Raw genomic sequence first — 13,300 nt, forward strand, 5'->3', positions numbered from 1 at the left:
AGGCTTCCTTGTTTAGTGTTTCTCATTCAGCCAGCACAGTGAGAATACTCTATCTTCAGCTGGTGGAGGATCTGGAAGAGGCTTGGAAGCTCCCAAAGACCAGGATTGAGGGCCACCCCCATCACTTCTGCTCCTTGGATGCCTGATTCTAATTATCTTAGAAGATTCGAGACCCCAAAGGAGATCATGTGACATAAGCTAGAGGTTGAACTCACTGCGGTTGAACAAAAACCCTCTGAACCCACAGTGCTGTTTCACGGCTCACTGCAACAAGTTAAAAATTCCACTTTTATGGCACATCACACCGGGATCACATATAATCCTAGATTATCTTTATTTGTTCTATAATTTAATAGTATACCTATAAAATAATTACATTATACTTATAGCTTTTCTTCATTTATAAACAAAACAAAAAAATTAAATACAATTTGAGCCATTATAAGGTAAACTCTGTACATACGATAACCCCCAGAAGGAGCTTCACACTGCAGCATATCATATTGCTTTCATTGCTACACCCACAACTGGGTTGGAAGAGAGTGTGCTCGTGTTTGCATTCTGTAAGTTCTTACCTTAATCCCTCCCCGATCTGTGTGGGTTCCATGTTAATAAAATGATAGGGGTTGGCTGTGCAGCTGGTCAGAGACTCTCCTCCACCCACCTCCCAATCCACCCCTAGCCTCCATTACAATCACATAAATTTCCTTCCTTCACAGCTTTTCTGCTGCATGTTCTGCCACCGAGTCTGACTTGAGGTTTTCCACTAAATGCAAAAATCAGTCCTGACCTTGGACACCCTTCTCTCCATTTTCTCTCTATCCTCAGGTTCCAGCCCTCAAGGATTTCTTTTGATTTCTGCCTCCTGAGTTCAGGCTGTATATACCCATTTATGAAACCAAGAGGCCGTCTGCAACAGCACATTCTTGCTCAGGTCTCATGGTGTTGCAGAAGTGACAGAAATGGACCTTGCAGTGCAGTGGCCTGAGATAGATTCACCAACCCACTCCACCCCAATCCTTGCTCTTCGAGTGAATGTCTCTAGATCCACCATCACTACCTAGTATCAGGAAGCCAAGTCCCCACAGCAGCTTGCGGGGGGTCTCTCTCACATACTAGGGAAGTGGCCCCTCACAGGAGCACTTGCTGGGGTATCATCAGTGAAAGGTTTGCAAAGTTTACTGATTCCCACCAATGGCAGCTCATTCACATTTGTCAGATTCCATAAGCATTACTCACAGGGAAGCCTTCCTGGGGCAACTGAGCAAAGGGACCTAGAGGAAGTATAATTTCGCTGGAAAATAAGTTATGTCTACTTCCTTATATCAAGAGACCACAACATGGAAACTTCCATAATTCATTATAAATGTTTGTTCGTCCCTTTTGAAGTCTATTCTTTGAAAAGGAAGCACGTTTGGTGCAGAACAGTTCAACTAGATTACTATTCCACATATTTTATTCCTTATTCCCTTCTATACCACAAAGCGACTCAGCTCCTTATATGTTTAAATATCCCTTTCTTTTTCTCTTTCTTTTAACAGGAAATAGTTTTTGCTTAGTGTCATGGCAGTGAAAATAGTATACCGCTTCAACCCACATATGCATATTCCACATTACAGGGGCTTTCGAGCTTCCGGTCATCAATTTCCCGACAAATGCCCCTCCCTATACCTATCCATCCCAAGCCAATTTCTACATTGTGCTGCAATGTTTTAGTAACTTCAGTGAAATAATATTCAAAGTAAAAATCACGACTCCTCCCATCTCCCTGCCCAATCTAAAATAGGTGCATGACAGTGAATTGCTGACCAGGCATTTTTTTTTTCTGAGTAAAACACCTTCTGGGCAGATCATCGCCTGCTCTCATCCTTACTCAGAATGGTGCTGCAAGCCAGAGTCAAAACATGTGAAATAATACATGAATAGGTCTATAATACTTTTTAACAGCTCTTTACAATATACGGTCACTTATAAAACCTGCGTTAATATAGAGACCTTTGTGTGTGATAATATTCTAATTGCAGCAATAATAGCATGCACACCAGAGTTCATCTTTACTCCACAAATAGGGGGTGGGGACAGTGAGGAAGAAGAGGCGGTGGTGACTGAGGGTGGGGGATTGTGCAGCCTGCTGTGCTCAAGGTTTCCCGGGAAGCCCACTTCAGGATCCAAGTGGCTCAAGTTGTCTTCTTGGTATCAGGTTTATTAGGAGACGCCCCTGTGCACCGACATATTTATGGAGGTTGTACATATCCCCATCACAGCAGCAGCCGAGGGCAGCCTGCCAGTCACAAGAATGAGCGCTTCCAGCCAGAGGTCCAGGGACCAGCAGGAGAGGTCTAAGGGGCAGCTCAGAAAAGTGACGCATCCTTCACTTCGCGCGGGAAGAGGGCGAGCTGGAGTGCAGGGGGCGGGGGCGGGGCAGAGAAATCCTTGCTTTTCCACATGGTGGAAACATCAATGTCGGATTTACAGTGCATCACCGTGAAAGGTCCTCTCTGACTGCTGGGTGGCAGGTGGTGGTTTTCCAGCATTTTCCTTCGGGCCTGATCCACCACCTGGTTTCGGGGGGCACAGGTGGGGCCCGGGGTCGGTCAAGAACACATCAGCAAAAGCTCCACTTGCGATCCACCTTTGTGACAAGGACACCGTCAGCCCTAAGAGACGTGCTTGCTGCTGAGGGGGGACACCAGGCAGCGTGAGAGTGGGCTCGGAGGGCAGGGACAGAGGTGGCGGCGGCGCCACCCAGCGGCCGGGCGCGGGCGGGGCTGAGCTGCGTCCGGCCCCGCGCTCACTGCTTGTCGGAGTCGCTCAGGTTCACAGACATGCAGCGGCACTGCTTCACCTTCTGGATTTTCTTGAGTCGGAAGGGTGGGTCCAGGCCGGGGCACTCGAGCTCCACGAGGACGGAGGTGACGCGCTGGGGCTTGCAGAAGGCGCAGGACTGGAAAGACTCCTCCTCCTTCTTCACGTGCCGCGGGATGTAGAAGGAGTTGCACTGGCCGTAGCAGAAGCGGTTGAGGATGGTGCGGCTCCGGCAGCCCTCCTCGCTCACCGTCTGCCGCAGCGGCTGCGTCTTGCACCAGTCACTCTTGAGGTACTTGCGCTCGGTGACCACCAGGGCCTCCTGGCTGGAGGCCAGCACCTCCTTGATCTGGTGCTGCCATCTCTCCGAGTTGTTGCTGCTGCCGTCCTTGTAAGGCGAGGGGATGGCGCCCGCCGGCCGGTTCTTCCGGGCTTCCGCCACCTTCACCAGCACGGCCACCAGGAACAAGGACAGGGAAAGCTTCCAGAACATCCTGCAACGAGAAGAGAGAGGGGCTGGCTGTGAAGGTCGTAGAGTACGGGCTCGATCTTTTTTTTTTTTAATTTTAGACATGGTCTGGCTCTGTTGCGCAGGCTGGAGTGCAGTGGCATGTAGCTTGCTGCAGCCTCAAACTCTGGGATCCTCCTGCCTCAGCCTCCTGTGTGGCTAGAACTACAGGCTTGCACCACCACGCCCATCTAATTTCTTTTTATTTCTTTTGTAGAGATGGGATCTCACCATGTTGCTCAGGCTGATCTGGAACTCCTGGCCTCAAGTACTCCTCTGCCTCGGTCTCCCAAAGCTCTGGGATTGTAGGCCTGAGCCACCACGTCTTTTTAATACTGTACGGTTTTACTAGCAGTGTCAGTCAGGTGGGGCATGGCTGACTGATGGCTGTCCAGGGGCAGCCGGAGGTGAAAAGGGATTCAGTGGTACAAGTGTAAACAGTTAGGACTCCACCCTAAATAATGCCTGGAAGGCAAGGAGGCAGACAAAATGACCAGTAACTTATGCAGTAAATGCAGTTAGGAGACATACACATGCTGAACAGTTACAGAATTACAAAGCAAATGCTGGGAAGAGAGAACTCCAGCCAGTTTGCAGAAGCACCAATAATAGTTAATACTCAACATTTACTGTGTTTTACTATGCGCCAAGTGCTGTCTTAAGTGTACATCTCATTTACATGTATATCTCATTTCATCTTAAAAATAGCCTTCAGTTGGAGGTGGTGTTATGACCCCTACTTTACAGTGAAGGAAACTGAGGCTGGGGCCCGCAGAAGTTGAGTCATTTACCTGAGGTCACACAACCACTCAACAATGCCCAGGATTTGAAGCCAGCCAGGCATCTACCTCCAGAGCCATCAAAGTTAACCAGCAGACATGGATATGATTACAAAAATCAGGAAGTACAAAACAGAGAGAAGATGGGTGTCATTCACAAGTTTCTTTAAAAATGAGTATTAAAGATAGAACTGGACAAAGGCTAGGAAAATTACTAGTTGCATCTGTATTATTACATATGAATAATAACAATAGCATTTAAGATCTGCACACAGATATTCAAATCATTCAAATGAGTCATAAATGAGTCTCCTAGTAGAAACCAATTCCCAGGTGTGAATTAAGAAATTTCCCTAGTTGTATTAAAACTATCTGGTGACAATGTGAAGTTTGTATTAGGAGACTATGACACAAATTCAATAGGAATGGGAATCGGAGAGAAATTATTCTTACGCTATCTAAAACGTGGCTTGCAGGGGGTAAGCCAAAGTCTGACTAAAGTGAAAGACAGACTTCAAAGTGTAATTCACATTTGAAATTTTTGTATTTTTATTAGTAGCCCCAAGGAACACTAATACCCAGCAATATGAGGACTCCGATCTCTTTTTACAACTGTAGCCACCAATGTAGCTATTACCAACATCATCATCATCTTTACGTTTACTCATTTTCTCTGTTTTACCATCTCTAGGACTCCATGAATTCCCATTCTTTTAACATGCATACCCTAAAATGGACATGTAACAATTATATATATATATATCATATGTATCACACAGTAATATAGTATATATCAGTTATAATGTTATTTTTATCAATCATGAGTATATAGAAATGACTAAAATTGGATATTAAGTATGTTAAATGTTTGAATATTTTACATCTTAAATATATCCATGCTAATGGTAATAGCAAATATTTATTGGTTCTCAAAGCACATCAAACACAGGTTCCTTTGATGTATAAACATATTTAATGATCAGAGTTCTATGAAGTAGGTCCTATTATTTTCTGCATTTTATGGATGAGGACACTAAGGCATTGACAGGCTGCCAAGATTCTACAGCCAGTATGTGAAATATTTGAATCCAGGCATCTCGGCTCCAGAATCTGAGCTCTGGGTGAGTATAGCTGCCTCTTTGTTAAAAATATTTACGTTAAAATATCTATGCTAAAATTATTTCTTTGAGTCTTGGTCTAAGTCTAAACCACAAGATGCCTTTGCATGCTACCTCGGAGATGATTCCTTTATTCATCAAGTATTCATGGAGCATTTATTCTGGAGTAAGCACTGTGATAGGCTCACTGCAACCTCTGCCTCCCAAGTTCAAGCAATTCTCCTGCCTCAGCCTCCCAAATAGATGGGATTACAGGTGCATGCCACCAGACCCGGCTACTTTTTGTATTTTTAGTAGATACAGGGTTTCACTATGTTGGCCAGGCTGGGCTCAAACTCCTGACCTCAAGTGATCTGCCCACCTTGGCCTCCCAAAGTGCGGGGATTACAGGCCACTGCTCCAGGCTAGGGCAAAGTTCTCACAGGGTCGGACGAGCCTTTACAAGATCTCCCCTTTCCCCTGCATCTCACCAGCCTCCTCCGTCCTCTCTCCCACTTGCTCACTCTGCTCCAGCCATACTGGAAACAGCCTATCTGTTTCTAGAATGAGCTTGGCATTCTTGTGCTCCAAGCCTTACCTTGTCTTTCTCCCAAATGGCTAATTGGCCTTCTTCCTCACAGTCTTCAATTCTTTGCTCGGTTACCACCTGTGTAGCGAAGGCTTAGTGTTACCTTCACCACCATCCTGGACTTCACCATCTCCTCCTTCCGTGCTTTATCTTCCTCCAGGGAACTTATCATCTAATGAGATAGTATTTCATAATCTCACTTGCTTTTATTGTCTGACTTTTCTCCTGGGAATGTAAGGTCCAAGAGAGAAGTTCTGCCTGTTTTGTTCATTGCCATGTCTCTTGCTCTCAAAACAGTGCCTGGTGTACACTAGGCACTCAAAAAATGTGTTAAGGCCAGGCGTGGTGGCTCATGCCTGTAATCCCAGCACTTTGGGAGGCCAAGGTGGGCAGATCCAGTGAAGTCAGGATTTGAGACCAGCCTGGCCAAAATGGTGAAACATCATCTCTACTAAAAATACAGAAAATTAGCTGGGCGTGGTGGCACACACCTGTAGTCCTAGCTACTTGGGAGGCTGAGGCAGGAGAATCGCTTGAACCCAGGAGGCAGAGGTTGCGGTGAGCCAAGATCGCGCCATTGCACTCCAGCCTGGGCAAGAAGAGTGAAACTGTGTCTCAAAAAAAAAAAAAAAAAAAGTGTTGAATGAAATATGGATACTATACGGGTCATTGCCTTCAACAAGCCTGTAATTAAGAAACTAGAGAAAGGCATACAAATGACTGTTTGATGAAGGTGTATAGGAACAATGGCCTGGGTCCTCGTGGTAATGATCCTGTGACCAATGACATCTGAATCACCTTACTTTACGGTGCACATTCCTGGGTTCAAGAAGCATTATTTTTTTTAAAAAAAGTTTTAATTAAATTTCTTTTAGTTTTTAATTTTTGTGGGTGTGGAATAGGTATATATATTTATGGAGTACATGAAATCTTTTGATACAAGCCCCAAAGCATTCTGAGTCAGTCGTGTTGGGGTGGGTTTCAGATCTGTATTTCTAAAAATTGCCTCACGTAATTCTCATGGGATCCAATGGCCACAAAAGATAGTGAAGGCAAAAGGAAAAAGCATCGGTTCTACCTGGAGAAGGAGCAGGAGGAGCCTAGGAAGTCACAAGTAAGTAAGTCCCCTAAAATCTGAATAGGATTCCTCAGGGCGATGATATGGGCAAAAGCAAAGGGGTTTGGTACTGTCGATGACACTGGGCAAAGGGAGTAAAATTAAAAAATTGAAAGCAGAAAGGAGAAAAAAAGGAAGTGGTTTTTGTTTTTTGTTTTTTTTTTTTTTTGCGAAAACATTTTGTCCAGCACAATTATTAAAACTTTAGTGCCTCATTTTTAAAGGGTTTTTCTCATGCCTCCTTAGTTCCACACATGAAATGTCATATGAAAACGGCCACGCTTCCAGCTGGCTCAGGCCAAGTGTCGAGTATTGGACTTGCTCAGCTTACATAGCTTATTATATTTGTGGAATGATTTGTGATCTCAATAGCCTCTTAAAAAGAAAGTATTTTGGTTCCATTTTAATAATTTCCGAAATTATTAACATTCTGAGTAAACATAACCAAGAATTTGCAAGTCCTAGCCAGGAAAGATTGACAGAGTCAGTCTGGTCCTCGATTCCTAGTTCCAGTAACAGCTTCACATGTATGGCTGATAGGCTCAAAAATGCACGCTTTCCTTCAACAGATCCTAGATCTTATCAGAGAAAACAGAGCTAAGACAGAGCTAACAGAGCTAAATCAGATCAATTTGAGGCCAAAACTCTTAGAGCCAATAGTATTAGATGTGGTGATGGGCATTCTTTGAACTCATTAACATGTTTTCAAAACATCTGGCCATCATCCTTAGAAGTTGTGTCTCATGGGAAGCTAAGCAAAAATGCAAACCTTCGATTTTCAGGAAGGAGGAAAAGAGGTTGAGGAAATCTCGATGACTGGGCCAAGTCAGTCTCTTCTCTCTTTCCTTTCCTACATCTCATTTCTTTTCTACTTCACACATAGCAATGGTAAGATGGCCAAGGATCTGGCATCTCACGGTCAGACACGTGAGTAGGCAAGAGGTGTTTGGCCATGGTGACCCACAGTGATTGTGAGGCTGTATCCTCCTACTTCAGAGCATTAAGGCAGTTTAGCCAGCAACTGCTAACAGCACCTACACTGCTGGCCCTTGGCTGTGCAGAGTTCACCAGGGGAGAGAACGTGCTCGCCTCTGTCAGTTCGCTAACCATCCCTGTGCAAACATGTCAGTGGCCTCGCCAGGACCTGAATTTAGCACTTTATAGAAAGTCCTGCTCTGTCCTGAACCACTTTGCTACTCAAAAAAATGGTTGGCACACAATTAACCTCTCAGGAATGCTGCCACCCTTGCCAGTAACGACAGCACGAGGATACTTCATTTTATTCTCACATCTTGTATTTGGCTTGTATCAGAAGAAACTCATAAATAAATCCTGTTGGTTTTATTAACCATCTTTCTGGCCTGACGATGTTCTCAATTTGCAAGGGGTGCCAGGACTATAAATGCTGATGGTCTAAGCAGACTGGGTTGGCTAAAGTTGGTTGTGCAAAGAGAGGTAGTGGAAGTGCTTTCCTCTTAAGTGAACGCCCTCGGGCCTGGCCTCTGTAGATACCAGAATAAGGACTGCACAGGCCAAAGCAAGCTAGTACTTAGGCAGCTAAAGAATCAATCACAGGCCCCTTCTATCAGCCATTCCTAAAAGTGGCAAGACCTGAAGAGGGGTTCTACAATAGGAGCTTGACCAATAAAACTTCCTGATTTCTAGGAAAGAATACAGTAGTGCTGAGTCATCCTTCCTGACAGACAAATGCAAGTGACCAATGGCTAAGGGTACAGCTAAGCTGATGAACTCTCTCCCAGAGTGGCCTTCTTGAGTTTTAGAAGTCAAATCAAGGTAGCCCTGGGCTGTGCAGGAATGGTGAATGGGGTGGGGCTGAAACTTTTTCTGCAACCTGAGAATTTTATGGCATTCTTGGAAAGTTGAAGGGAAGTCCCCAGGACTGAAGAGCTGAATACTGATAGGCACATCTGGGATAAACTTGTTCCCATGATCCAAGTGAAAACCATCGCAGAACCTAACAAAAATCTCCCCAACAAAACTCCCAACAAGATTACGCTTCAGAGGTCATTTTTATGAGGCTTAGTACTGCCACAGCCTCAACTACTTCAACGATGACTTGAATTCTTAGGCTGGGAGTGTGGTGGTCTGGCTTTTCAATTAAACCTTTAGAGACAGAGGTCGATGTTTCTTGGCCCCAGGATCATCCTCGCAGCCAAAGATTGCTTGGTTGCTGTAACCACTTACCTCCAGCTTCTATAAACTAAGGCAAACTATGACCCACAGGCCAAACCTAACCTGAGATCTGTTTTGTAAATAAAGCTGATTTGGAACACAGCCACAGCCACTCGTTTAGTCTATGGCTGCTTTGGTGCTATAAGGGCAGAGTGAGTGGTGGAGACATGATAATATAATGCCCATAGTGTAAAATATTTACTTTCTGGCCTTTTACAGAAACACTTTGCTAAGTCCTGCTCCAAACATTTTCTGTCCAATTCAATCTTTGCCTTCCCTTTAGCGTTGAACTCTTTTGCCAAAAAGGTAGCTTTCAATTTTAAAATGTCTAACTATGAAAGATTTCAAACAGAGAGCAAAACAGAAAATGTAACTATAGGTACTCACTGGAAAGATGAAAACATACTGACATTTCCCATTTTTATTTTGCAATCTCTCTTTCAGTTTTGAAAACGTAATATAAGTAAAGCTAAAATGCTCTCCCATCTCCTCTCATCCCTCACAGAGATGACCAGCATCCTGAAGTGGGTATTCATTGTTCCTGTTGATGCTCTTGCTGCTTATGTTCTGTGTATCAGAGTATGTTTGTGTGCGTGGACAATCTTTTTATTTTTATTTTTTTTGAGTCACAGTTTTGCTCTTGTTGCCTAGGCTGGAATGCAATGGCACAATCTCAGCTCACTGCAACTTCTGCCTCTTGGGTTCAAGCGATTCTCCTGCCTCAGCCTCCCGAGTAGCTGGGATTATAGGCCCCCGCCACCATGACTGGCTAATTCTTTTGTATTTTCAGTAGAGACAAGGTTTCACCATGTTGTCCAGGCTGGTCTAGAACTCCTAGCCTCAAGTGATCCGTTCGCCTTGGCTTCCCAAAGTGCTAGGATTACAAACGTGAGCTACAGTGCCTGGCCAATAATCTTTACGTAAATTATATCACACTCTTCTATTGCAATTTTTTCCCCAAAAAATATGTGTTTGGGATTTTATGCACATGGATATTTGTAGAAGGAGCCTGTTTATCCCCACCACTGAATATTAAAGCACAGTTTATTCATTCAGCTTATGGAGGAAGAGTTATTTTCCTTCTAGTTTTTCACTCTTGCCAATAGTGCTGCACTGAACATTTTTGCATGTGTTTATTTATGCCCATCTGTTAGAGTTTTTCTAGAGAAGACACCGGGCAGTGGAAATGCTGGGTCATAGGATATGTACAACTTGAGCTTGACTAAGTTGTGCCAAGTTGCTTTCCAAGTGCTGGTACCAGTATCCTTTCCCCCAGGTAATGTGTGAGTCCCTGCTTGTGCACGTACTTGCACCAGATTCATCACCTTTTGCCTATCCGAAATGTTGAGATGGTGTCTTATGATGATTTTAATTTGCATCTCTCTGATTGTACATCAAGCTTAAATGCCGTGGCTGTGTGACTGAAAATAAATGATTACAACTTACCTGAAGTGAGAGAAATTAAAATATGAGGAAAGGAAAACTAAGAAGTTCTAACTATAAATCTTCTGAACTGTCATGGAAATAATAGGAAGTGACTTGAGACTTCAAAGCAGAAAGATCAGGGCATCCCACATGACTCAGAAGTTTGAAATCCAAATGGATTCATTTACTTTTCCAAGTGACATTGCCTGAGTGGAACATTGACTATCATTTTGTTCCAGGAGAAGTTTAATTTCATCTGGAAAAATTATATTATGTTTTCTTAAAAAGGTTTTCAACAGAGAAGAAATGATACTATCATTACTTACTCTGACTTCTGGACAGCAAATGCATCATGAGGGAATTTGTAATCAATGTTCTAAATCTTTGAAGAAATTGTTGGGATAAATTCAGGATAGGAAATGGAATGCTAAAGCAAGATGGCAGCAAAGCATTAAATGAAATAAGGAGATGAATGAGGAAGCTCTTGGAAAGCTGTGCGTTTCTACACACATGGGCTGCTTCTCTCTAGGTCACATCCACGTAGGGGTGTGTGGGAGAACGTGGTTTCTGGGCCCTGAGCTGCCCGTGTTGTGACCCTATGTGACTCACTCCCAGGCTTCTCCGGGTTCTCCCCTGTAAAATGGTGTTAATGGCACTTGCCACCCTCTGGACCCTGTTGCTGTCAGGAGGGGGAACATGGCACTGAAATCACATCAAAATCCAAGAACCCTCTGAGCAAAAAGGATCATGAGTTTTATTTGAAAGGAGGGAAGAACTCAGAAGCCATCCATTAGAATTTTACAGCCAGTGACATTGTGCTCTGCAGCCACCAGGCAGTACCTAAATATATATTTTTATCATATATATTTCAATAAAGATTTTAGGCTGCTGCCCAAAACACCAATCATGCTATCGTGATTCCACACCCCAAAGACCCCTTCTTCGACCTTCCTTGGACAGCATTCTGTGTCCAGTGAGAGCTAAAATAGCAGATGTCCACTGCCCTGGGAGCAGAGTATAGATTTTCTGTCTCTGTATACATAAAAATTCGAGAGGCCTGTCTAAAATGCTTTGAACAAAATCAAAAACATCCTGTCCAGGCCGGGCGCAGTGGCTTTCAGTAATCCCAGCACTTCGGGAGGCCGAGGCGGGCGGATCACAAGGTCAGGGGATCGAGACCACCCTGGCTAACATGGTGAAACCCTGTCCCTACTAAAAGTACAGAAAATTAGCCGGGTGTGGTGGCAGATGCCTGTAGTCCCACCTATTTGGGAGGCTGAGACAGGAGAATCACTTGAACCCCGGAGAAGGAGCTTGCAGGAGGAGCTTGCAGTGAGCCGAGATCGCGCCACTGCACTCCAGCCTGGGCAAAAGTGCGAGACTCCGTCTCAAAAAAAAAAAAAAAAAAAAATCCTGTCCATGCAACCCACCAATTCTTCCTGTTCACTCTTACTTCAAGCTACTTCATTATACTTGCTGTATGATAGTTTGGAGGAATGGTGACAGAGCACATAGCAAAGCCTGACGAAACTATCACTGTAACCCCTTTTTCCTCTGGAACTCTTGAGAAAGTATTTTTAATCCTTTTGCTTTACTCTTCCAATATCTTTTTGTGATTTTTCTTTCTGTGCTCTCCTCTTAAAAGTTGGTGTTCCCCAAGAATTTTTCCATAACCCTGTCTTCTCATTCCTCACACTTCCACAAAGAATTTCATTCATGCCTACGACTTCAACTAGCTCTCTGCTCATGACTCATAGATCCTCTACTCAGCTGCCTATCAAACATTCCCCAAATGTCCTGTAGGCACCTCAAGTTCTATATGTTCCAAATCTCATCATATCTTCCCACTCATCTGCTCTTCCTCTGATAGACGCTATCCCAATGAACAGAACAGCATTGATCCTTTCACCTCAACCAGAAAGTTGAATTTGAACAGATTCTGTTCACTTACTTCCTGAGAGTCAAGATCTCCATTCTTCCTTACTAACAGAACCACAATTTGTTCAGGTATTGGATTTGGAGTTCTTCATAGACCTTTCTACGCACCATGGAGTTGAAAGTTGGTTGGTCCAAGCCAACAGGTTATTCCGCTCTCCTTGCAAGCAACTGATATAGGCATGGGCAATAAGGTAATTGTGAGGCAAGGTGCAGCCTCCTTGGAAAGATTTTTATTCCCTAATAAAAAGAGACATGCCAGGAGAAACTACTGTTCAGGTCTTTACTGTGGTTAGGCAAGGATGTGATGACTGAGGCTATAGCAGCTTCCATAAGGGGGCAAGCATGGGACGCAAGTCAAATCTTTGCAGTATAGAGCACAAAATGGAAAGCAACTGGATTCTTGATTATGTTATTAAGCCATTGTCCTCAGCAGCCCTGGAACTGCTTACCTCTGGACTTCGTGTTCGTGAGTTAAATTCTTTAGTATTTAAATCACTTTTGTATAGCTACTGGAGAGTATCCCAGTTTATCTTCCCACATATTAAATCCATCAACAAGACCTCATTTTCTTTCATGCCTCACTTCTTAATCCCACTGTTACCACTTTGGTTTAGATCCTCATCATCTGAACATTGTGATAGTCTCTTCACTGGCCTGCCTTCTCCCTTCCGACTCTCACTCTCAGATCCATCTTCTCAACTCCTACCGGAGTGGATATTTTAACATGCAAATCTGTCTGTGTTATTCCTTCATATTAAACCCTTTAAAGATTTCCCGTTACTTACAAACAAGTTCAAAGTCTTTGGCACAATGCATAGGCCTTCTGCAATCTTTGTCTTCTTCCTGTCT

General features: G+C 43.9%; 1 protein-coding gene across 1 annotated transcript in view; it reads right to left on the bottom strand.

Moving 5' to 3' along the window:
* Positions 1–310: 310 nt before the first annotated feature.
* GREM2 (gremlin 2, DAN family BMP antagonist) overlaps positions 311–13,300 on the bottom strand; it is a 124,972-nt gene continuing 111,982 nt past the window's right edge. The window contains exon 2 of the mRNA XM_011955678.1: positions 311–3,299. Within this exon, the coding sequence (XP_011811068.1) occupies positions 2,792–3,298 (507 nt within the window). The 5' untranslated portion in view covers position 3,299 and the 3' untranslated portion in view covers positions 311–2,791. The remainder of the gene's footprint in view (positions 3,300–13,300) is intronic.

The sequence above is a fragment of the Colobus angolensis genome, unplaced genomic scaffold, assembly GCF_000951035.1.
Source record: "Colobus angolensis palliatus isolate OR3802 unplaced genomic scaffold, Cang.pa_1.0 Scaffold40, whole genome shotgun sequence".
Taxonomy (NCBI): Eukaryota; Metazoa; Chordata; class Mammalia; order Primates; family Cercopithecidae; genus Colobus; species Colobus angolensis.